This window comes from Procambarus clarkii, chromosome 35, assembly GCF_040958095.1.
Source record: "Procambarus clarkii isolate CNS0578487 chromosome 35, FALCON_Pclarkii_2.0, whole genome shotgun sequence".
Classification (NCBI taxonomy): Eukaryota; Metazoa; Arthropoda; class Malacostraca; order Decapoda; family Cambaridae; genus Procambarus; species Procambarus clarkii.
Genome location: NC_091184.1, coordinates 28,201,440 through 28,227,176, shown reverse-complemented (window position 1 = coordinate 28,227,176; position 25,737 = coordinate 28,201,440). Strand labels below are relative to the sequence as shown.

General features: G+C 41.4%; 1 protein-coding gene across 4 annotated transcripts in view; it reads left to right on the top strand.

Moving 5' to 3' along the window:
• sog (short gastrulation) overlaps positions 1–25,737 on the top strand; it is a 277,663-nt gene that overhangs the window by 238,530 nt on the left and 13,396 nt on the right. For all 4 annotated transcript variants that reach the window (XM_069336216.1, XM_069336218.1, XM_069336219.1 and 1 more), the window contains 2 exons: positions 19,343–19,484; positions 23,627–23,668. In XM_069336216.1, the coding sequence (XP_069192317.1) occupies positions 19,343–19,484; positions 23,627–23,668 (184 nt within the window). The remainder of the gene's footprint in view (positions 1–19,342; positions 19,485–23,626; positions 23,669–25,737) is intronic.

Sequence of the window (25,737 nt, the reverse complement as noted above, 5' to 3'; positions counted from 1 at the left end):
AGAGCAAATTTCATCAGTGTCCTGTAATCTGTGAAAATTGGACAGAGTCCATTTTATACCCAATTTTCGTCAGAGACCATTTTATACCTAAAAATGAACAGAGTCTATTTTGAGAGCAAAATTAGTCAGAGACAGTTTTAAGCTCATATTTCATCAGAGTCCAATTATCAACAGAAATTCGCCAGAGTCTACTTTGAGAGCAAATTTCATCAGTGTCCTGTAATCTGTGAAAATTGAACAGAGCCCAGTATTTAGTTCTTATTTCATCAGAGTCCAATTATCAACAGAAATTCGCCAGAGTCTACTTTGAGAGCAAATTTCATCAGTGTCCTGTAATCTGTGAAAACTTGACAGAGTCCATTTTATACCCAATTTTCGGCAGAGTCCAGTTTATGCTCAAATTCACCAGAGTCTACTTTAATAGCAAAATTCATCAGAGTCCAGTTCTTGATCGAAATTCATCAGAGCCCAGTTTTAAGCTCTTATTTCATCAGAGTCCAGTTTATACCAAAAATTCGCCAGAGTCTACTTTGTGCCAAAATATTCAGAGTCCAGTTCATGATCGAAATTAATCAGAGTCCAATTAAAGACCCAAATTTGACAGAGACCACATTTTCGCTACTAGCAGTCCAATCCCCCTGAAATTTTAAAGCAGACTTACTTCAAAGTTAGTAAATAAGATCAAGTCAGTTACTGAGCTCCAGCTCTCGTCCCCACCTTAATTCTCTTTCGTATCTTTGTAAATAACCCATCAATTTCCCTGAAATTTTTACCCTCTGTATTTCAGACATAGTAAATATGAAGTAAACAATTATAAAACTCTAGCTCTTGTCCTCTGTCCAAGCTCACTTTTGTAAATTCATTACTCTCAGTCCAAATCACCCAACTACATTTTCAGACATAGTAAATAAAAACCAGTTCAGTTATCAAGTTTCAACTCTTGTGCCCCAGCTTAGTTCATTTGTACAAGTTCTTTATTTTCCAACTAAATCACCTGAGATTTAAGATCACCTTATTTTCTAACGTAGTAAATTTAATCTGGACATTAGCAAAGCTCCATTTCCTCAGCCTTAGATCATCAGACATAAATATATTCGATCAAGTCCCTCTCCAGCCTATCTGTTTTATCAGAGTAATTACTTTACCCTTCTCATCCCCAACGTATCAATCCCCAACGTATCAAAACCTTCAATAATCATACTGTATTTGCATATTTTCTCTATATTCAGCTGTGTTCTTCACATTTTGTCCATGTTTTCTGTGTTCACTCCATGTTCTTCAAATGTTCACAGTCCCATTCAGTTCATATTTTCACAAGTATCTCCATTTTTTCTATAATCTTTCTCTTAGTCTCATTACTTTCTCTACAAATTCTAGTCATATTTTCTATGTTTTCATGTTCATCACATGTTCTCTTTACAACTTTTATACTCAATATTCATGCTAACTTCCATATTTTTGTGTTCTTTGTCAATATTCATGTTCCTCTACAAGTTCATGTTCCTCACAAGATCACTTCGTTTTTCACCTTCACTTACATGTTTTCTACATTCTTTGTCATATTCTCCATGTTCTTCACAAGTCCATTGTTCATTCTTTGTATTCCCTATTCTCCTTATCATGTTTTCATGTTCTCTGTAAGTTCATATTCCCAGCATGTTCACTGTATTCATCAACTTTTCTTACATGTGTTCTTTGCCATGTTCCCCATATGTTCTCTGGGTTTTTCCCCTTTTCATGTTATCTAACGTTCCTTAACTAAAAAAATCTTTCGCCAATCAACTGAAACATAGTCACTTTCCTCATTTCTCAACTAACTTATTATCCAATCAACCAAAAATTGTCAAAGGAAACTTTCATCATTTCATAACTAAACTTATTCCCTAGTCATCAGAAAATAACCGTGTTCTTCATGTTTCATTGTCATTTCATAACTAAAAAAATCTTTCGCCAATCAACTAAAACATAGTCACTTTCCTCATTTCTCAACTAAACTTATTATCCAGTCAACTAAAAATAGTCAGAAATAGCCTCGTTCAACACTGTTCTTAACTAAAACAACCTTTCTCTTAGCTAAAAATTGTCAAAGGAAACTTCTTTCAGCACTTTCTTAACAGCCGCTATGTTTCATCAAGAAAAATTGTCAAAGGAAACTTTCCAAAACTGTTCGTAACTAGCTTTTATCCATCGTCAATCAACTAAAAATAATAACTTTCATCATTTCTTAACTAAACTTATTCCCCAGTCATCAGAAAATAACCATGTTCTTCATGTTTCATTGTCATTTCATAACTAAAATTATCCATCAATCAACAGAAAAAGCCATGTTCATCATGTTTTGTCTTTTTGCTTAACTAAAATTATGTTTTGTCAAATAAGAAAATATAGTCACAGATATCTATCATCGTTGTTCTTAACTTCCATTTTATACTTTGTGGAGCACTAAAAATAGTCAAATGTAACTTTTTCAACACTTTCGTAACTAAAATTATATGTCGCTAAGTAAGAAAAATAGTCAAATGTAACTTTTTCAGCACTTTCGTAAAAATTATATGTCGTCAAGTACGAAAAATAGTCAAAGGTGCTCTCCGTGACACCAAAGTTACTCTTCGAGAAAATCAAAGACACTCTTCAATACATCAAGGACTTACTCAAAGATACCAAAGTTACACTCTAAGACATCCTTCGAGACATCAAAGACATCCTTTAAGACTTCAAGGGCACTCTTCGAGATATCAAAAGACACTCTCAAACACTCAAAATTTACTCGCATCCTCAAAGTTATTCTCAGAGTCATCAAAAAGTTAATCTCAGTCATCAAATGCTATTCTCTAAGTAGCCTTTCGTTCATCAGAGAAACTTTCTAAGACATCTTCGTTCATTAAAGTTAATCTCAGAGGCATAAAAGTTATTCTCGGAGCTATCAAAATTAATCTCTAAAACAACAAAAGTTAATCTCTATCATCAAAGTTGATCTGCAAGATATCTTCGAGACATCAAAGTTACTTTTCATTACATCAAAGACGCATTCAAATACTACCCATGTTCTCAGAAGTCATTCTCTAAGCCATCAATGTTCTTCTCTAAGACCTAAAAGTTATTCTCAGAGTCACCTTCGTTCGTCAGAGAAACTTTCAAAACATCTTTGTTCATCAAACTTGTTTTCAAAGTCATCAAAAGTTAATCTAAGACATCTTCTTTCATCAAAGTTATTTTCAGAGACATCTAAAGTTATTCTCAGAGCTATCAAACTTGTTCTCAGAGTCATCAAATGTTATTCTCGAAGTCATCAAAGTTATTTTCAGAGACATCTAAAGTTAATTTCTATGTTATAAAGTTATTCTCAGAGACATCTAAAGTTAATCTTGGTCATCAAAGTTGTTCTCTAAACATCAATGTTGTTCTCCAAGACATCAAAGATGTTCTCAAAATCATAAAAGTTATTCCCAGAGCTATCAAAGTTAATCTCAGAGTTATCCAAAGATATTCTCATGTCCACAAAAGTTATTCCAAGAGACGTCAAAGTTGTTTCAAAGACATCAAAGTTAATCTCAGAGTTATCCAAAGACATTCTCAGAGACATCTAAAGTTATTCTCTAAGACATCAAAGTTGTTCTAAGAGTTATCAAAAGTTATTCTCAGTCATGATATGTTATTCTCTAACTCACTTCCATTCATCAAAGACATTCTCTAAGTCCTGAAAGTTATTCTCTAAGACAACAAAGTCTTTCTCAGAGCTACCAAAGATGTTCTCTAAATCATAAAAGTTAATCTTAACTCACCTTCGTTCATTAGAGAAACTTTCCAATCCATATTCGTTGACCAGAGTTATTCTCAGAGTCATCAAAGCGATCTCTAATTCATCTTCGTTCTCCAAAGTTGTTCTCTAAGACACCTTCATTCATCAAAGAAACTCTCCTTCTTCCATCATGTTATTCTTTAAGACATCTTCAGTCATAAAATTTTCTCTCCAAAATGTAACTAGTTCAGCTTTTCATACCAAACCTGCATTTCTGTTAAAACATATTTTCTTAGTTGCTTTACCCTAAAACTGTTCTCTGAACTACACTGTTCAAACCTACGTAACCTATCCTCTCCACCCAATGTTACTTAGTTAACGTAACGTTCCTAAACCTAACTTTACCTATCTTACCTAACTTAACCTTCATAACCTAACTTTACCTATGTTACCTTACCTTACCTATCTTACCTAACCTAACCTAACTTTACCTATGTTACCTTACCTTACCTATCTTACCTAACTTAACCTGCTTAACCTATCTTACCTATCGTACCTAACTTTACCTATGTTACCTTACCTTACCTACCTTTCCTAACTTAACCTGCTCAACCTATCTTACCTAACTTTACCTATGTTACCTTACCTTACCTACATTTCCTAACTTAACCTGCTTAACCTATCTTACCTATCTTACCTAACTTTACCTATCTTACCTAACTTAACTTTCATAACCTAACTTTACCTATCCTAACATAACTTACCTTACCTTCCCTATCTTACCTAACTTTACCTATCCTATCCTAACCTAACTTGTCTTACCTAACTTAATCTTACATTCCCAAACTGATGTATCCTAACTTATCTAGTCCAACCAGACATGCTCTAACTTACATAAGTATTCCTTCTTGTCTTTTGTGTTTCGTCAATCATTGTCTCATATTCATTTACTCATTTCATTAGTTAATTTCTCAAATGGTCACTTATGCATTTCAAGTGCTATTTTGTTAGAGATTGGATATTTAAGCATTTCAAAGAATATTTGTTATATATGGGCATTTACTCATTTCAAGGGATAATTTCTCAAATGGACGTTTTTGCATTTCAAGTGTTATTTGTTTAAGATTGGGTATTTAACCATTTCAAAGGATTTTTGTTATATATGGGAACTTACTCGTTTCAAGGACTAATTTCTCAAATGGTCATTTTTGCAGATCAAGGGTTATTTGTTAAAGTTCATCAAGTTGCCCATAAGTTGTATTTATTATGTTTGTTATCATTTATTCTTATTCCCCAACCCCTTAACCTAACCTCTTGTAATCTTAGTGTATTTAGTAGGTTTTATCTTATGTTCTTATTCCCCAACCCTTTAACCTAACCTTTCAGATGTAGTTTGTTGAATATATTATCCTTTTCCTAACCTTTCAGATGTAGTTTTGTTTCTCCTTTTTGTATATTTTTACCCAAACCCACCATCCCACTTAACCTTCTTTCCTTCTTTTACTTTGATTCTCCTACTCCTTCTAACCCTCCTTTTCTATCTCTCTCCCTTATTCTCTCTCTTCCTCCCCCTCTCTCTCCCTCATTTGCTCAAATGCTCTCTTGTTTCTCAAATTCAAGTCTTATTGCTCCCATTCTCACACCCTCATTCTCATTCACTTAGTTTTTCTTTTTCTCAATTCAAGTCTTAGTGCTCCCATGCCCACACTCTCTCTCATTCTCTCTTCTTTGGTCCCATTTTCTTCCGCCCCCTCTCTCTTACTCCTTGCTCTTCTTTCATGCTCTCACTCCCTTGAGCTCTTGTTTCTCAATTTCAAGTCTTAGTAGATCTGATTCTTTACTATTGTAATTTTTATTATTACTATGATAAAGAATGAACTTATATGTGAAAACAAAGTAAAGAAGGAAAGAAGGTTAAGTGGGATGGTGGGTTTGGGTAAAAATATACAAAAAGGAGAAACAAAACTACATCTGAAAGGTTAGGAAAAGGATAATATATTCAACAAACTACATCTGAAAGGTTAGGTTAAAGGGTTGGGGAATAAGAACATATGATAGAACCTACTAAATACACTAAGATTACAAGAGGTTAGGTTAAGGGGTTGGGGAATAAGAATAAATGATAACAAACATAATAAATACAACTTATGGGCAACTTGATGAACTTTAACAAATAACCCTTGATCTGCAAAAATGACCATTTGAGAAATTAGTCCTTGAAACGAGTAAGTTCCCATATATAACAAAAATCCTTTGAAATGGTTAAATACCCAATCTTAAACAAATAACACTTGAAATGCAAAAACGTCCATTTGAGAAATTATCCCTTGAAATGAGTAAATGCCCATATATAACAAATATTCTTTGAAATGCTTAAATATCCAATCTCTAACAAAATAGCACTTGAAATGCATAAGTGACCATTTGAGAAATTAACTAATGAAATGAGTAAATGAATATGAGACAATGATTGACGAAACACAAAAGACAAGAAGGAATACTTATGTAAGTTAGAGCATGTCTGGTTGGACTAGATAAGTTAGGATACATCAGTTTGGGAATGTAAGATTAAGTTAGGTAAGACAAGTTAGGTTAGGATAGGATAGGTAAAGTTAGGTAAGATAGGGAAGGTAAGGTAAGTTATGTTAGGATAGGTAAAGTTAGGTTATGAAAGTTAAGTTAGGTAAGATAGGTAAAGTTAGGTAAGATAGGTAAGATAGGTTAAGCAGGTTAAGTTAGGAAATGTAGGTAAGGTAAGGTAACATAGGTAAAGTTAGGTAAGATAGGTTGAGCAGGTTAAGTTAGGAAAGGTAGGTAAGGTAAGGTAACATAGGTAAAGTTAGGTACGATAGGTAAGATAGGTTAAGCAGGTTAAGTTAGGTAAGATAGGTAAGGTAAGGTAACATAGGTAAAGTTAGGTTAGGTTAGGTAAGATAGGTAAGGTAAGGTAACATAGGTAAAGTTAGGTTATGAAGGTTAAGTTAGGTAAGATAGGTAAAGTTAGGTTTAGGAACGTTACGTTAACTAAGTAACATTGGGTGGAGAGGATAGGTTACGTAGGTTTGAACAGTGTAGTTCAGAGAACAGTTTTAGGGTAAAGCAACTAAGAAAATATGTTTTAACAGAAATGCAGGTTTGGTATGAAAAGCTGAACTAGTTACATTTTGGAGAGAAAATTTTATGACTGAAGATGTCTTAAAGAATAACATGATGGAAGAAGGAGAGTTTCTTTGATGAATGAAGGTGTCTTAGAGAACAACTTTGGAGAACGAAGATGAATTAGAGATCGCTTTGATGACTCTGAGAATAACTCTGGTCAACGAATATGGATTGGAAAGTTTCTCTAATGAACGAAGGTGAGTTAAGATTAACTTTTATGATTTAGAGAACATCTTTGGTAGCTCTGAGAAAGACTTTGTTGTCTTAGAGAATAACTTTCAGGACTTAGAGAATGTCTTTGATGAATGGAAGTGAGTTAGAGAATAACATATCATGACTGAGAATAACTTTTGATAACTCTTAGAACAACTTTGATGTCTTAGAGAATAACTTTAGATGTCTCTGAGAATGTCTTTGGATAACTCTGAGATTAACTTTGATGTCTTTGAAACAACTTTGACGTCTCTTGGAATAACTTTTGTGGACATGAGAATATCTTTGGATAACTCTGAGATTAACTTTGATAGCTCTGGGAATAACTTTTATGATTTTGAGAACATCTTTGATGTCTTGGAGAACAACATTGATGTTTAGAGAACAACTTTGATGACCAAGATTAACTTTAGATGTCTCTGAGAATAACTTTATAACATAGAAATTAACTTTAGATGTCTCTGAAAATAACTTTGATGACTTCGAGAATAACATTTGATGACTCTGAGAACAAGTTTGATAGCTCTGAGAATAACTTTAGATGTCTCTGAAAATAACTTTGATGAAAGAAGATGTCTTAGATTAACTTTTGATGACTTTGAAAACAAGTTTGATGAACAAAGATGTTTTGAAAGTTTCTCTGACGAACGAAGGTGACTCTGAGAATAACTTTTAGGTCTTAGAGAAGAACATTGATGGCTTAGAGAATGACTTCTGAGAACATGGGTAGTATTTGAATGCGTCTTTGATGTAATGAAAAGTAACTTTGATGTCTCGAAGATATCTTGCAGATCAACTTTGATGATAGAGATTAACTTTTGTTGTTTTAGAGATTAATTTTGATAGCTCCGAGAATAACTTTTATGCCTCTGAGATTAACTTTAATGAACGAAGATGTCTTAGAAAGTTTCTCTGATGAACGAAAGGCTACTTAGAGAATAGCATTTGATGACTGAGATTAACTTTTTGATGACTCTGAGAATAACTTTGAGGATGCGAGTAAATTTTGAGTGTTTGAGAGTGTCTTTTGATATCTCGAAGAGTGCCCTTGAAGTCTTAAAGGATGTCTTTGATGTCTCGAAGGATGTCTTAGAGTGTAACTTTGGTATCTTTGAGTAAGTCCTTGATGTATTGAAGAGTGTCTTTGATTTTCTCGAAGAGTAACTTTGGTGTCACGGAGAGCACCTTTGACTATTTTTCGTACTTGACGACATATAATTTTTACGAAAGTGCTGAAAAAGTTACATTTGACTATTTTTCTTACTTAGCGACATATAATTTTAGTTACGAAAGTGTTGAAAAAGTTACATTTGACTATTTTTAGTGCTCCACAAAGTATAAAATGGAAGTTAAGAACAACGATGATAGATATCTGTGACTATATTTTCTTATTTGACAAAACATAATTTTAGTTAAGCAAAAAGACAAAACATGATGAACATGGCTTTTTCTGTTGATTGATGGATAATTTTAGTTATGAAATGACAATGAAACATGAAGAACATGGTTATTTTCTGATGACTGGGGAATAAGTTTAGTTAAGAAATGATGAAAGTTATTATTTTTAGTTGATTGACGATGGATAAAAGCTAGTTACGAACAGTTTTGGAAAGTTTCCTTTGACAATTTTTCTTGATGAAACATAGCGGCTGTTAAGAAAGTGCTGAAAGAAGTTTCCTTTGACAATTTTTAGCTAAGAGAAAGGTTGTTTTAGTTAAGAACAGTGTTGAACGAGGCTATTTCTGACTATTTTTAGTTGACTGGATAATAAGTTTAGTTGAGAAATGAGGAAAGTGACTATGTTTTAGTTGATTGGCGAAAGATTTTTTTAGTTATGAAATGACAATGAAACATGAAGAACACGGTTATTTTCTGATGACTAGGGAATAAGTTTAGTTATGAAATGATGAAAGTTTCCTTTGACAATTTTTGGTTGATTGGATAATAAGTTAGTTGAGAAATGAGGAAAGTGACTATGTTTCAGTTGATTGGCGAAAGATTTTTTTAGTTAAGGAACGTTAGATAACATGAAAAGGGGAAAAACCCAGAGAACATATGGGGAACATGGCAAAGAACACATGTAAGAAAAGTTGATGAATACAGTGAACATGCTGGGAATATGAACTTACAGAGAACATGAAAACATGATAAGGAGAATAGGGAATACAAAGAATGAACAATGGACTTGTGAAGAACATGGAGAATATGACAAAGAATGTAGAAAACATGTAAGTGAAGGTGAAAAACGAAGTGATCTTGTGAGGAACATGAACTTGTAGAGGAACATGAATATTGACAAAGAACACAAAAATATGGAAGTTAGCATGAATATTGAGTATAAAAGTTGTAAAGAGAACATGTGATGAACATGAAAACATAGAAAATATGACTAGAATTTGTAGAGAAAGTAATGAGACTAAGAGAAAGATTATAGAAAAAATGGAGATACTTGTGAAAATATGAACTGAATGGGACTGTGAACATTTGAAGAACATGGAGTGAACACAGAAAACATGGACAAAATGTGAAGAACACAGCTGAATATAGAGAAAATATGCAAATACAGTATGATTATTGAAGGTTTTGATACGTTGGGGATTGATACGTTGGGGATGAGAAGGGTAAAGTAATTACTCTGATAAAACAGATAGGCTGGAGAGGGACTTGATCGAATATATTTATGTCTGATGATCTAAGGCTGAGGAAATGGAGCTTTGCTAATGTCCAGATTAAATTTACTACGTTAGAAAATAAGGTGATCTTAAATCTCAGGTGATTTAGTTGGAAAATAAAGAACTTGTACAAATGAACTAAGCTGGGGCACAAGAGTTGAAACTTGATAACTGAACTGGTTTTTATTTACTATGTCTGAAAATGTAGTTGGGTGATTTGGACTGAGAGTAATGAATTTACAAAAGTGAGCTTGGACAGAGGACAAGAGCTAGAGTTTTATAATTGTTTACTTCATATTTACTATGTCTGAAATACAGAGGGTAAAAATTTCAGGGAAATTGATGGGTTATTTACAAAGATACGAAAGAGAATTAAGGTGGGGACGAGAGCTGGAGCTCAGTAACTGACTTGATCTTATTTACTAACTTTGAAGTAAGTCTGCTTTAAAATTTCAGGGGGATTGGACTGCTAGTAGCGAAAATGTGGTCTCTGTCAAATTTGGGTCTTTAATTGGACTCTGATTAATTTCGATCATGAACTGGACTCTGAATATTTTGGCACAAAGTAGACTCTGGCGAATTTTTGGTATAAACTGGACTCTGATGAAATAAGAGCTTAAAACTGGGCTCTGATGAATTTCGATCAAGAACTGGACTCTGATGAATTTTGCTATTAAAGTAGACTCTGGTGAATTTGAGCATAAACTGGACTCTGCCGAAAATTGGGTATAAAATGGACTCTGTCAAGTTTTCACAGATTACAGGACACTGATGAAATTTGCTCTCAAAGTAGACTCTGGCGAATTTCTGTTGATAATTGGACTCTGATGAAATAAGAACTAAATACTGGGCTCTGTTCAATTTTCACAGATTACAGGACACTGATGAAATTTGCTCTCAAAGTAGACTCTGGCGAATTTCTGTTGATAATTGGACTCTGATGAAATATGAGCTTAAAACTGTCTCTGACTAATTTTGCTCTCAAAATAGACTCTGTTCATTTTTAGGTATAAAATGGTCTCTGACGAAAATTGGGTATAAAATGGACTCTGTCCAATTTTCACAGATTACAGGACACTGATGAAATTTGCTCTCAAAGTAGACTCTGGCGAATTTCTGTTGATAATTGGACTCTGATGAAATATGAGCTTAAAACTGTCTCTGACTAATTTTGCTCTCAAAGTAGACTCTGGCGAATTTTCGGTATAAACTGGACTCTGATGAAATATGAGCTTAAAACTGGGCTCTGTTCAATTTTGGTCTTTACAGATGAAATAGCCGTAAATGGATATAAAACTAAATGTTATGGATAAGTTGTCTGATTTCCTTAACAAAACATCTAAGACAATATTCTCTGAAAATGGTCCTTTTTACAAATGTGTGATTGAAAACGGGCAAAGGTTGTCCATAGAGTTTACCTGGAAATGCTGTGACACAAACACGATTTTTTCTAAAACTTTTCTATAAGATTTTCCTACTTATTTTCCTCATAAGAACGCTTAACAAACCTCTAAAATCTCAGAAATTATTTTCCTCATAAGAAATCCTTAATCCCAAATCTGTGACTCTCCAAATTCGCCTGAAAACCCTGGCGGTCCACAGACGAATTTCTAAATTTACCTGAAACCCTTGGGGCCCACAGACGAATTTCCCCAAAAACAAAAATTCGTCTGTGGACCGCCAACCCCACTACTCCCGTGGGTGGTGGTGGAGCCCATACCCATCCCGTGGGCGGTGGTGGACCACATACCCATCCCGTGGGTGGTGGTGGAGCCCATACCCATCCCGTGGGCGGTGGTGGAGCCCATACCCATCCCGTGGGCGGTGGTGGAGCCCATACCCATCCCGTGGGCGGTGGTGGAGCCCATACCCATCCCGTGGGTGGTGGTGGAGCCCATACCCATCCCGTGGGCGGTGGTGGAGCCCATACCCATCCCGTGGGCGGTGGTGGAGCCCATACCCATCCCGTGGGTGGTGGTGGACCCCATACCCATCCCGTGGGCGGTGGTGGAGCCCATACCCATCCCGTGGGCGGTGGTGGAGCCCATACCCATCCCGTGGGCGGTGGTGGACCCCATACCCATCCCGTGGGCGGTGGTGGAGCCCATACCCATCCCGTGGGTGGTGGTGGACCCCATACCCATCCCGTGGGCGGTGGTGGAGCCCATACCCATCCCGTGGGCGGTGGTGGGAATGGGTTACCCCCATAATGGGGGTCAGAAACTGTACCCCACAGTTCATTTAGCTAAGAAATTACTCACCTAGTTGTGCTTGCGGGGGTTGAGCTTCGGCTCTTTGGTCCCGCCTCTCAACTGTCAATCAACTGGTGTACAGTTTCCTAAGCCTATTGGGCTCTAGCATATCTACATTTGAAGCCTGTGTATGAAGTCTACATACATACATACATACATACATACATACATACATACATACATACATACATACATACATACATACATACATACATAGAATTGGTACTCTATGTGCTTGAAGCTGTGAATGGTGTTGACCTCCGACCCCAACCCCACTACACCACTCCACCCTCACCCCCATCCACCCCACCCCACTCCACCCCCACCCTACTCCACCCCCTCCACCCCACTCTACACTCCACCCCCACCCCCACCCCACTCCACCCTATCTACCCCACTCCACACTCCTCCACTCCCCTCACTCCACCCTCTCCCTCGTGGCGTGGTGAGGAACCACTGCTCCTCACCACTGACTCACCTGAGCATCTAGTCCCCAGAGGTGTGCAGCCTCCCTGCTCTCGTGCATGCTAAGGCATCATGGCCTTGGCCACTAAGAGGGGGGGAGGGAGGGGGGGGGGTAGGGGGGCTGACTTGGCTAGTCAGTGTTGATGCCACATGTGAGGGTCAGATGTGTCTCCCAGCCTCCAAGCACTCGGATGTCAGGTATAAGTCCACTACGGGCTCGCCATAGCCCGTGCTACTTATCTTAAACAACAGGATGTAAGGTATTTTGTTATCTTTAAAATTGTCTAGTGCCAGTTGGGCAAATCTGAAGTCAATTTAAATTGTTATCTTGAGATTATCTTGAGGTTATCTTGAGATGATTTCGGGGCTTTTTTTAGTGTCCCCGCGGCCCGGTCCTCGACCAGGCCTCCGCCCCCAGGAAGCAGCCCGTGACAGCTGACTAACACCCAGGTACCTATTTTACTGCTAGGTAACAGGGGCATAGGGTGAAAGAAACTCTGCCCATTGTTTCTCGCCGGCGCCTGGGATCGAACCCAGGACCACAGGATCACAAGTCCAGTGTGCTGTCCGCTCGGCCGACCGGCTCCCTTGATACCCGATCTGAGGGGTATGAGCTACGAGGAGAGACTACGGGAACTGAACCTCAATTCGCTGGAAGTCGCTAAACTGTGTGTGGGGGGGGGGGTGAAGTTCCCAAGCTCGTCAACTGCATAATAAATGTAAACACAGCTGCCTTGATCAAAAAAAGATGTACGGGTTTCGTAAGTGGACGCGGCAAAGGTCTGGTGAATCCTGGTACTGTAGGTGAGCAGTCCAGCCCCCTGGTGGCTGTCTTTTGAATTAAATTTAATAGTGGCAGGGAAGGATCGTATAGCCGCGATGTTTAAACAAGTCTTAAACGTAATTGGAACAAGCCTTAAGACAAGCAGGTTGTAAAACTCCGGAACGTTCCAGAGACTTTTGGAACGTTCCAGAGTATTTTGGAACATTCCAGAGTCTTTTGGAACATTCCAGAGTCTTTTGGAACGTTCCAGAGTCTTTTGGAACATTCCAGAGTCTTTTGGAACATTCCAGAGTCTTTTGGAACGTTCCAGAGTCTTTTGGAACATTCCAGAGTCTTTTGGAACATTCCAGAGTCTTTTGGAACGTTCCAGAGTCTTTTGGAACATTCCAGAGTCTTTTGGAACATTCCAGAGTCTTTTGGAACATTCCAGAGTCTTTTGGAACGTTCCAGAGTCTTTTGGAACGTTCCAGAGACTTTTGGAACGTTCCAGAGACTTTTGGAACGTTCCAGAGACTATTGGAACGTTCCAGAGTATTTTGGAACGTTCCAGGGTGTTTAAATTCAAATTCATTGTATCTGGTGAACGCAATCTAAGGACTCTGTCAGCCAGCGTTCATATATTATATATAAGAAGAGGGGGGTGGGGGGAATATGGGGGTGGGTGGGTCACATTTGGGTCCGACCCCCATATTAATGGGACCATTAGGACCCACTCCTGAGCAGACTCTTGTCATCCACGTACAGCAGACCATTCACCCTGCAAAGTTGGATGCAGGGTGCAGGCTATCTATCTATATATCTATCTATATATATCTATCTATCTATATATCTATCTATCTATATATCTATCTATCTATATATCTATATATAGATATCCTGCAGTTATATTGTGTTTAAATAAAATACTTCTTACAAATTTATAACAATTTAATTGTAAGATTTTTATTAATAAAGATATTATGATAATAATTATTTTTATTATTATATTTGTATTAATTTTATTATTGTTGTATTTTTTTCTAATTGTATCCATTGACAGTTGTATAATACAGTATGTCATTTATGTGTATTTGTATACATATATTTGGTAATATTTAATGTGGTACTGGGGGGAGGTGTTGTGGTACTTGGGGGAGGTGTTGTGGTACTGGGGGGAGGTGTTGTGGTACTGGGGGAGGTATTGTGGTACTGGGGGAGGTGTTGTGGTACTGGGAACCGGGTATTATGGTACTGGGAACCCATATCCCAGTTCTCATATCCCATATCCCAGTTCTCATATCCCAGGGCTCTTCCGGTACTAATCCTGAAGCGAATCTCTCAGCAGTTCCTGCTTTTGTAAGTGCTTAACAAGGCATAAAGAGCACTGGCCGCTTGTAAGTGGTGTCCTAAAGTGTAACGACGCGCTTAAAGTAGTGTCCACAAGTTGTCTTAAGATGTTCGTAAGGTCGTGCTTATGATGTTTGGAGCTGTGGGTGTGGGGTGTCCACATCTTCCTCGACTCCACTACTCTTGCCTGGCCCCTTCAAGACTACTCTGAACCTCTTCAGATGCTTCCAGTCTTGCTTTTCTTAGGATCAAATGCCGCCTTGCGTTTATTTAACCAGTTTTGTTGTTTGTGTGCGTGCTTGCGTGCGTACTTTATCTGTGTGTGTGTGTGTGTGTGTGTGTGTGTGTGTGTGTGTGTGTGTGTGTGTGTGTGTGTGTGTGTGTGTGTGTGTGTGTGTACTTAAGTGTGTGTACTCGCCTAGTTGTTCTCACCTAGTTGTGCTTGCGGGGGTTGAGCTCTGGCTCTTTGGTCCCGCCTCTCGACCGTCAATCAACTGGTGTACAGGTTCCTGTACTCTCTCTCTCTCTCTCTCTCTCTCTCTCTCTCTCTCTCTCTCTCTCTCTCTCTCTCTCTCTCTCTCTCTCTCTCTCTCTCTCTCTCTCTCTCTCTCTCTCTCCGAATCGAAATTCATATTAGATACAAGATTATGTTTCACCCGTCCGTCTGCCAGATAAAGGTTGTTGGGGCTTTGAGAAGCTTGTCAGCTGCTGGTGGTGGCTGATCGCCTTGGGTTGTAATGGCCGTCTGACTCCCCACCACGCTTCGCCAGGATATAGGAATCCAATCCACTAGAGGATTGGAACTGACCGTCCACTGGAGGATTGGAACTGATCGTCCACGATAGGATAGCTTGTCAAATGGCTGCTGGTTGTGTATGAGGATTATATCGAAGCATACCCCACCCAGGCCGGGCTGGTGGAGTATTAGAACAACTCTCATAACCCGCTTAAGGTAAACTCCAGGTGTGTGTCCATGGCATGGCGGGCGCTGACTGATGAGGTTCATTTGGACAGTGAAGAAAACATTGGACCAAAACACCCAATTCCCTCTGGCGTAGTCACATTAATTTAATGACTTTCAATCACTGACACGAAAGTATTCAGTTATAGGTAGACGCATGACCATTTTCTTTCATTTGTGTCTCTTCCGTTTTCTTTTATTCCTGTTTCTCTTCCACGGTGGAATGAGTTAAACGGAGGCATTAGAGGTGGGGGTCCAATCGCTGGTTTGATAGCTAGTATAATGACATAATGTCTAGGCTAAGGAACTGGAACTGGACACAATCGACTTGAGAATGGTCCAGAACGGACCGAAACGTCGTCGTCCCTTCACCTTCTAGTGTGTGGTCTGATCATCAAGGAACTGGAGTTTTGTTATTTCAAACACAGTTTAGAATATGCTAGGTTAGGATACCCATGCACATGCTTGCCTACTCCTCCCCCCCCCCTCCACACACGCTTCAAGAAAACTCACAAACTGAAGGAATGGTCCAATGGTTGTTAGAGTTTAACCCCAGCAAATGTAATGTAATGAATATAGGTGTAGGGAGCAGGAGACCAGATACAAGATATCATTTGGGGGATTAAATTCTTCTAGAAACAGAGAGAAAAAGACCTGGGGGTTGATATCACGCCAGACCTGTTCCCAGAAGCCTATATCAAGCGGATAACATCAGCGGTATATGCCAGGTTAGCCATCATAAAAACGGCTTTTAGAAACTTGTGTAAGGAATCATTCAGAACTTTGTATACCACCTATGTCAGACCAATCCTGGAGTATGCGGCACCAGCATGGAGTCCATATCTAGTCAAGCATAAAACTAAACTGGAAAAGATTCAAAGGTTTCCCACCAGACTAGTACCCGAGCTGAGAGGTATGAGCTACGAGGAGAGACTACGGGAGTTAAACCTCGCGTCGTTGGAAGACAGAAGAGTTAGGGGGGACATGATCACCACATTCAAGATTCTCAAAGGAATTGATAGAGTAGATAAGGACAAAGTATTTAACACAAGGGGCACACGCACTAGGTGGAAATTGAGTGCCCAAATGAGCCACAGAGATATTAGAAAGAACTTTTTTAGTGTCAGAGTGGTTGACAAATGGAATGCATTAGGAAGTGATGTGGTGGAGGCTGACTCCATACACAGTTTCAAGTGTAGATATGATAGAGCCCAATAGGCTCAGAAACCTGTACACCAGTTGATTGACAGTTGAGAGGCGGGACCAAAGAGCCAGAGCTCAACCCCGCAAGCACAACTAGGTGAGTACACACACACACACACACACACACACACACACACACACACATACACACACACACACACACACACACACACACACATACACACACACACACACACACACACACACACACACACACACACACACACACACACACACACACACACACACACACACACACACACACACACACACGCGTAAGGCTAACACGCGGCTCTTGTGATGACGTCACTGATCCTCAAGGGCTTAATATCCCCCTCTCAATTTTTACTTTTCCTATTTTTCCCCTGCACGTGTCTGTCTCGCCTCAGATCACGGCACTAGACGGATCCCAAGATGAGACTCCTCTTGTACGGCCAGGCTTCCGCCTCTTTCAAACGTCTTACACGTTAGTAACTTGGCGCGCGAATATGTGCAACCAGGCCCAAGGGTGTCTGACGGGACGTATGAGTTTGGCCTGAAAAATATCGCGTTTTCTTTGAATCATTTGGCGGGAGAAATGCATTTTACTATTTGTATTCACCTATTTGTGCTTGCGGGGGTTGAGCTCTGGCTCTTTGGTCCCGCCTCTCAACTGTCAATCAACTGATACTAACTACTATTTTTTTTCTTTTTTCATTGAAGCTCGGTTATTACAAAAGCTTTTGCTGATTACACCTTTTTTTTACCTGTTGTTGATTTCGAGAGTTGTTCTAGAATCCCTTCACCCTCACTCACAGCCTGGTCTGTGGGCAACCTTCCCTCGTGGTGACCTTGTCTGTGAGGCTGTACATGTCTGGGAACCACGCATACAAGGGGCCAGCCATCATAGCCGGGCTGATCCAGTTCCCTCTGGAAAACTTCCACACAGTTCCTCGTACTTATTTTCTGGAGACTGAAGAGTGGTGGTCGAATCCCCTTGAGATTCAACACTGTCTTCTCTAATTGTGCTTCTGGCACCTCGATTTGAGTTTATTGAATTTTTGGGGGGGCTTTATTGAAGGTTTTTTAGGTTTATTGAAGTTTTTTTGTTTGTTTATTTGCCAAAATAACAACTGGATATAAAGCTATTCATTATCAACCACTTATCTCAGTTATCAGCGCCATAACTGTGTTAATTAATCAACAGAATTCGGGAATGAATGCGATTTAATCCTTTGATGCAACGGCTCCTATCCCTTCCAAATGCAATATACTCGTACTGGCATACCGCTTTCTCCAGATAATTTGTTGCTTTGTTGATCCTTGGCAAGGGATAAGAGCCTCCTGAAGCAACCTGGAATGTCTTGGGAGACGCTGGGGGGGGGGGAAGGGAAGGGAATTGTCGGGAAAGCGCCAAGCCATGGCGATTATATACTGGGAAGGGATCAGGATAAGGATTTGGGATGGGACGGGGAGGGATGGAATGGTGTCCTACCACTTGGACGGTCGGGGAATTGAACGCCGACCTGCATGAAGCGATACCGTCGCTCTACCGTCCAGCCCCAGGAAACCGGTTCTGAGGACGGTAGGTTCCGCTGTCTTACTCCAGGATCAATCGGAACTGCCCATCTCACTCACTTTGATCAGGCGGAAGTGTCGACCACAAGCAGAACCACTCACCTACCCTCTCTTCCTTGTGTCCCGGGCACTCCCGGGTCTAGGCAGTTATTATTTTCTTGACAGGAGGGTCTGCGGGTCGCTTCAAGCAACAGCCTGTTGGACCAAGCTCTCACAAGTCAAGCCTGGTCCCCGGACGGGCTTGGGGGGGGGGGGGGAGCAGCAGAGGTCCCAGAACCTCATCCTGGTGCAATAACCTGGTTCTTAAGAATACAAAGAAGAGCGGCTGATATAAAGTTGGCAAGCATTATTGATCAACTTCCGAGAGGGTGGCTATTTAATTGCACGCATTTGCTTATACTCACTAATTGATAGATCGATTTTCCATCGTCAATCTATCAGAGTGCGGTCTATGGCCAAGCTTGGCTCATGGCTGCTTCATCAAGTAGCCTCCCAACACACACACACACCTAAATGAGCCACAGAGACGTTAGAAAGAATTTTTTCAGTGTCAGAGTAGTTAATAAATGGAATGTATTAGGAAGTGATGTGGTGGAGGCTGACTCCATACACAGTTTCAAATATAAGTATGATAGAGCCCAGTAGGCTCAGGAATCTGTACACCAGTTGATTGACGGTTGAGAGGCGGGGCCAAAGAGCCAAAGCTCAACCCCCGCAAGCACAACTAGGTGAGTACAAGCTAACTATCTATCTAACTATCTAGATAGCTAGATAGATAGTTAGTTATCGATAGCTAACTATCGGGTTTAGCGTTACCCGACGTCACAACCTCGTTACAACATACAAAATGATATCAATAAGGTTGTTATATTTTATGACCGGATTTTTTTCTATTTGTTTTGCCATTTTCATTTAAAATCCTAAATCCAGTCTCTCCTGGATACCTGCGGTGATCCGCATTGGTCGCACGTGACTCGTCTGTAATCCCTGTTTATGTTCTGTTACTCACAGGTGCAGCGGAAGAGGAGGATGGTGGCCAGGGTTCGATGTCGCAACATCAAGACGGAGTGCCCCAAGGTGACCTGTCTTGACCCCGTCCTTCTGCCTGGTGCCTGCTGCAAGACTTGTGTCACCGAGATGCTCAGATCACCAGGTGAGCTGATGTTATAGATTCTGCTACTGGGAACAAAAAGTTCCAAGTAGCACGGGCTATGGTGAGCCCCGTAGTGGACTTACCTGGCACAGGAGCGGGGCTGTAACTGTGGATGATCAGGCCAGGTGAACTGGTGTTATAGATTCAGCTACTGGGAACAAAAAGTTCCAAGTAGCACGGGCTACGGTGAGCCCCGTAGTGGACTTACCTGGCACAGGAGCGGGGCTGTAACATGTCCAAGCATCATGTTGTTGTTTTACATTTAGCTACTCAGAACGAAGAGTCCATGTAGCACGGGCTATGGTGAGCCCGTAAAGCCAAGTATCATGTTTTACACAACTTAAGTTTCCTAGTGGTGAGGTGGAGCCCTCATCGCCTCACTGTGAGGTACCTCACCTTTTCCTTAAGCAAACATTTGCACCTCCTCCCCCCCCCCTCCCATCAAGTAGAAGGGGATTGGATTCCACTATTGCGTGGCTCTTGGCTATATTACTGCCCCCTCCCTCACCCCTTTCACTCTTTGTTGTCGTCACCCCCCCCCCTTCATGCCCCTCATCACCACCCCCCTTTATAACCCCTCTATCCCCACCCCCCCTCATAACCCCCCTCAATTAAGCTACTTAGAACAACACAATTATGAAAATATCTCTATTAATGCTTCCTACTTGTACATGAGGCGCCTCCGTAATTCATTACTTCATGGGTAATTGTTTATATGCTCTCCGTACTGTGTTCCTCCATGCACAAGAACGTCAGATTTGTTTTGTTCTACAGAATCGAACACTCCGTTTTAAATTTAATGCATTAATATAAATGTTTGCGTCGTATTATTAACGTTTTCTTTGGATCGTCATCGAGAGGTTATGTAGGCTGCTTTGGGTTCCTAGATTCTTTTTTTAGGCAAAACTTTTATTTTCCAGCGTCAACACTTGCTCAATGTAATTGTGAAGAGAGAGCGCAAAGTAATATTGCTCAAGCCTAGTCTGGCTCCACGACCAAGCTTGACACTGGTTCCATCATCCCGTGGGTCGGGCATGATGCCCTTGTCTGGGCACCCTTCTGCTGTATGATATACCCCGGTATAAACAAGAAAGGGGAGAACTTCATAACAATTAGGGAGGGAGATATGCACTCAGTGACCTTGTGAAATTGTCTCTTAACACGCTAGTTGGAATGTGTGATTACAGCGTGTAGGTGGGACAGAAGCATTTGTGTTTTCTTAAGGTTAGGCGGCGTTTACGGTCTAGTGGAGGAAGATATACGAAAAAAATATCCGCAATGTTGAACGCACAAACCGCAATGGCAATGAAGATGGCGACGTCCGTTTAGTTTTGGCGCCAGTCGGCCAGGAATTCGTCGCCCGTCCCTCAAGTTCTCCACAACCCCGCAAATAATTTAACAAAAAGCCTTATCCAGAGTGTGATGAGGCGAGGATAGGAGGCGGTGGTGGAGAGAAAGCGGGGGATCTTAAGTCAACGCACGCCCCAGTCGGGTCGCGTGGAGGCGATCGGTCAAGTTGTTTACGCGGGAGAGCTGTGGCGGGAAAAAAGTTGGTGTCAGCTTTTTAGCGGGAAGGTTGGCGCCATCTCCAGCTATGTACGATTCCCCTTGACTGCTACACCGCCTTATTTGTTTATGGCCGTTGATAGGCGTGTGTGATGAGGTGTATGTATTTGTGTACGTGCCTTGTCTGTATTTATATATACAATTTGCTATTTGTGCCCTAAGGATCAAGCTGATAGCTCTTGGACCCCGCCTTTCTAACCGTCGGTTGTCTAATGTACTGACCTAAGTGTAGTTACAGGATGAGAGCTACGCTCTCCTGGTGTCCCGTCTTCCCAGTACTCTTTATCATATAACGCTTTGAAGCTACTGACAGTTTTGGCCTCCACCACCTTCTCACTTAAACTGTTCAACCATCTACAACTGTGTGTGTGTGTGTGTGTGTGTGTGTGTGTGTGTGTGTGTGTGTGTGTGTGTGTGTGTGTGTGTGTGTGTGTGTGTGTGTGTGTGTGTGTGCGTGTGTGTGTGCGTGTGTGTGTGCGTGCGTGCTTGTCAGGGTGATTGTGTGTGTGTGTGAGTGCCCGTGTCAGGGTGATTGAGTGTGTGTGTGTGCGTGTAAGGGGTGATTGGGTAGATTACGGGACATATTTGTGTGAGTTCGTGCTCGCTTGCATGTGTTTCGAAGGTTAAATGTTATGTAAGAAGATGTGTGTGTGTGTGTGTGTGTGTGTGTCTGTGTACACGCTTGCGCGCCCAAGCTGTGGGAATTCGTGTGCTTGCTCCAGGTTTTCATTTATATAACATGGCCACGAGTGTATTCATACACAAAGAGATTATAACCCACCGTGTTATCATCAGGTTCTGGACGCGTCCAACAGATGGCGTGTGGCGGTGTAGATTCAGCTTAACCCGTACCGGCATTCCTGTCAGTCCCACTGTCTATAAATCTCCATTTATTTATCTAACCGTCTCTCCCCCTCACCCCCTACCCACCTACCCTTCTATCCTCTTTTTGGACTGGTTGTTGGGGGTTTGGGAGGGGATGTGGTGGTGGTGGGGGGGGGGGGGGCACTGTCTGTCGCCAGGCTGGCATGTTGACATCAGGGATGTCTGACCCAGTTGTGTCTACGGCTGGCGCCACCTGACCGACCACCCTCTTGTTCCCCATGCTCTTCCCCCCCCCCCCACCTTTTCTATTCCCCCTCCCCTCCTCTACCACCACCATCATACCCCCCGCCCCCCGAGCCTCCGTCCAAGGAACTATCCCCTTCCTACCTACCCCCTGCCCTCACCCCTCTCTTCCTTGGCGCCAAAGGTTATGCCTTTCATCTTATCTAGTCAGAGGGTGTGTGTGTGTGTGTGTGTGTGTGTGTGTGTGTGTGTGTGTGTGTGTGTGTGTGTGTGTGTGTGTGTGTGTGTACTCACCTAATTGTACTCACCTAATTGTGCTTGTGGGGGTTGAACTTTGGCTCTTTGGTCCCGCGTCTCAACCGTCAATCAACTGGTGTACAGATTCCTGAGCCTACTGGGCTCTATCATATCTACATTTGAATTTATATTTTATATTTTATATATAAAATGTGTGTATGTGTGTCGTGTGTGTGTGTGTGTGTGTGTGTGTGTGTGTGTGTGTGTGTGTGTGTGTGTGTGTGTGTGTGTGTGTGTGTGTGTGTGTGTGTGTGTGTGTGTGTGTGAGTGGAGTGGACAGTGCTAGGGGATCGTAGTCCTAAGGTCCCGGGTTCGATTCCCGGCCAAGGCAGAAATAAATGGGCAGAGTTTCTTTCACTCTGATGCACCTGTTCCTGATTAAACAATTCCTGTTGCCTCCGGCGGCACCCGGCGTCGCTCGGGTGCCGCCGGAGGCGACACCTTCACTACATACACACCACACTTACACTCTAGCTTCATTACTGACACCTCTTCCCTAAACACTATCTTCGTTGCCCTAATTATCTTTACTACACACACCTTCCCTCACTTTACTACCCTTCACCACCTTCCCTACCCTTCACCACCTTCCCTACCCTTCACCACCTTCCCTACCCTTCACCACCTTCCCTACCCTTCACCACCTTCCCTACCCTTCACCACCTTCCCTACCCTTCACCACCTTCCCTACCCTTCACCATTTCCGTTTCATCCCTGCCATCTTAGTGAGGATAGGGTAATTATATTTAGAGGGATTATGAATTAGAATGATTGGCCATATTCATGCAAAGGAACGAGGCATGGTGCTTGACCTCGACACGCCTATGACTCTCCCCAACCAAGGACCAATCACCCTGCAAAGTTTGATTAGACTAGCCCTAAGTATCTGGCTCCAACCTTCGAACAGACAAACAAACACTTTTTTTAGATACAGATATAATTTATAGATATAGATACAAGTTCTTCAGTTCCGCTAATCTACCTACCACATTTAACATATTATTTTTACCTAAAATTGATATAAGTTCAGACAGATATTTACCATTAGTCCTACTCATGTTCAATTCATGTTCAGTTTCTGGTTCTACTGTGGAGTAAGACGCTACGGGATCACCATAGCCCGTGCTACTTGGAACTATTTGTTCCAGATAGTGAATCTTAAACAACAACATTCTGTGTAGAAATTTAACGCAATTTTTCTTATTTTTCAGTCGACGAACCGAGAGACATGGCCGAAGAACTCACTGGAAGAGGTGAGTGTACTCTCAAACGTGTTTCTAATCCTAATTTTGTTTTCTTATGTGGGCTAGTATATGGGTTTCTAATTCTAAATAGTTTCAGTATCTTAGTATTCAAGTTGCTAGGTATCTCTCTTCTTGTTAGGTGTGGTATTGAATCCTGTATTTAGGTTTTGAATTCAATATCCTAGTTGTTCAATATCCATAGCTGAAGAGTGGTTTCTAATCCTATAAATTACAACAGTATTGTTTTGATGGAGTGTACAGGATTTCCAATCCTTTAACACTAAGTTAAAGTGGTATCTAATCACTCGCGACGTCGCAGTGACCTCGTTGTGACGGCACCAGAGAAATAGTTAATATCAGTCAGTCATTTTTAATCCCTTTGTATTGTTGACTTATGCTTATGAGGTCTTTTGTGTGTTTATTGCCTGTCTGTCATCTGGGAATTCATGTTTACTTTGTAACATTGTATCGGCCAGTCAAGTGTGTGTGTGTGTGTGTGTGTGTGTGTGTGTGTGTGTGTGTGTGTGTGTGTGTGTGTGTGTGTGTGTGTGTGTGTGTGTGTGTGTGTGTGTGTGTGTTTAGTTGGGAGGGGGGGAGAAACTGTGGGGTGTGGGGGAGGAAGATCGTAGTGTCATGTTGGTAGATATCTGCTTGATGGGGTTCTGGGAGTTCTTCTACTCCCCAAGCCCAGCCCGAGGCCAGGCTTGACTGCCTGGTGGAAAAGGAGGGGTTGGGGGTTGGAAATGGGCAACGTTCATGTGTTGGGGGTTTAAGTAGGAGGTGCATTCGAGTATTGGGGGTGTATGTGAGTGATGTGTGTGTATGTAAGCGAGGGAGATGGAAGATACTTGAAGGCTAGGGGCCAGATTCACGAAGAAGTTTCGCAAGTACTTACGAACCTGTACATCTTTCCTCAGTCTTTGATGGTTTTACGTCTTTCCTCAGTCTTTGATGGCTTTACATCTTTCCTCAGTCTTTGATGGCTTTACATCTTTCCTCAGTCTTTGATGGCTTTGGTTACATTTATTAAACAGTTTACAAGCATGAAAACTTGCCAATCAGCTGTTGTTATTGTTATAAACAGCCTCCTGGTGCTTCGGAGCTCATTAATTGTTTAATAATTGTAAACAAAGCCGCCAAAGATTGAGAAAAGATGTACAAGTTCGTAAGTCTTTGCGTAACTTCTTCGTGAATCTAGCCCCAGGTCCAAAACTTGCACAGTAGAATAACAACATACTGGAGCGAAAGATACGGAAGGAAATGCAGAATAGAACCAGCAAGAGTAGTGCCATTGGCACAATCAGAGTACACTGAACATCAGAGGGCCACGTCTGTTCAATACTCTCCCAGCAAGCATTAGAAATATTGCCAGAACAAAGGTGGGCTTCTTGAAGAATCATTTAAACAAGTTCTTGCAAGAAGTGCCGGACCAACCAGGCAATAGTGGATATGTGGGCCTGCGGCCCGCTCCAAGCAACAGCCTGTTGGACCAAGTTATCAAGGGCCGGGCTCGGGGGAGTAGGAGAACTCCCGGAATCGTCTCCAGGTGTGATGCTCCAGGGGGCAGAGGAGTAAATTACCCAATAGTGGTTTTCTGAGAGTGATTCGTAGTGGTGAGGTCTATCTTAGTGTATCGGGGAGGCCAGGTAGTTGATTGATTGCCAGGTAGTGTTTGGAAGGTAAGGAAGTGAGGTGAGGCCAGTGGACTGTTGAGAGGGCAGGGAAGTGAGTGGAGGGGCAAGGAAGTAAAGGGAGGGGAGGGAAGGGAAGTGATGGGGAGGGGAGTGTGTCAGGTGAGGGAGAGGGGGTGTTAGGGGAAGGGGGAGAGGAGGCGCGCGCCCTCTAGGACTCTGGACAACCTGGCGCCACACTCACCACCACACCCTCCTTTCACCTGCTCCCTCCCTCCCTCCCTCCCTCCTCTTTCTCTTAACCTCTATTTCGTTAACTTCTTTTTTAATATTCCGACCGTCGTGTCTTCTCACCTTCCTGGTGTGGCACACAGTGACTGCGTGGGGTGAGGTCTGTGGCTCCTGGTGCCCCGAGTACCGCCTGGGTGTGCCTACTGCGTTATTGTT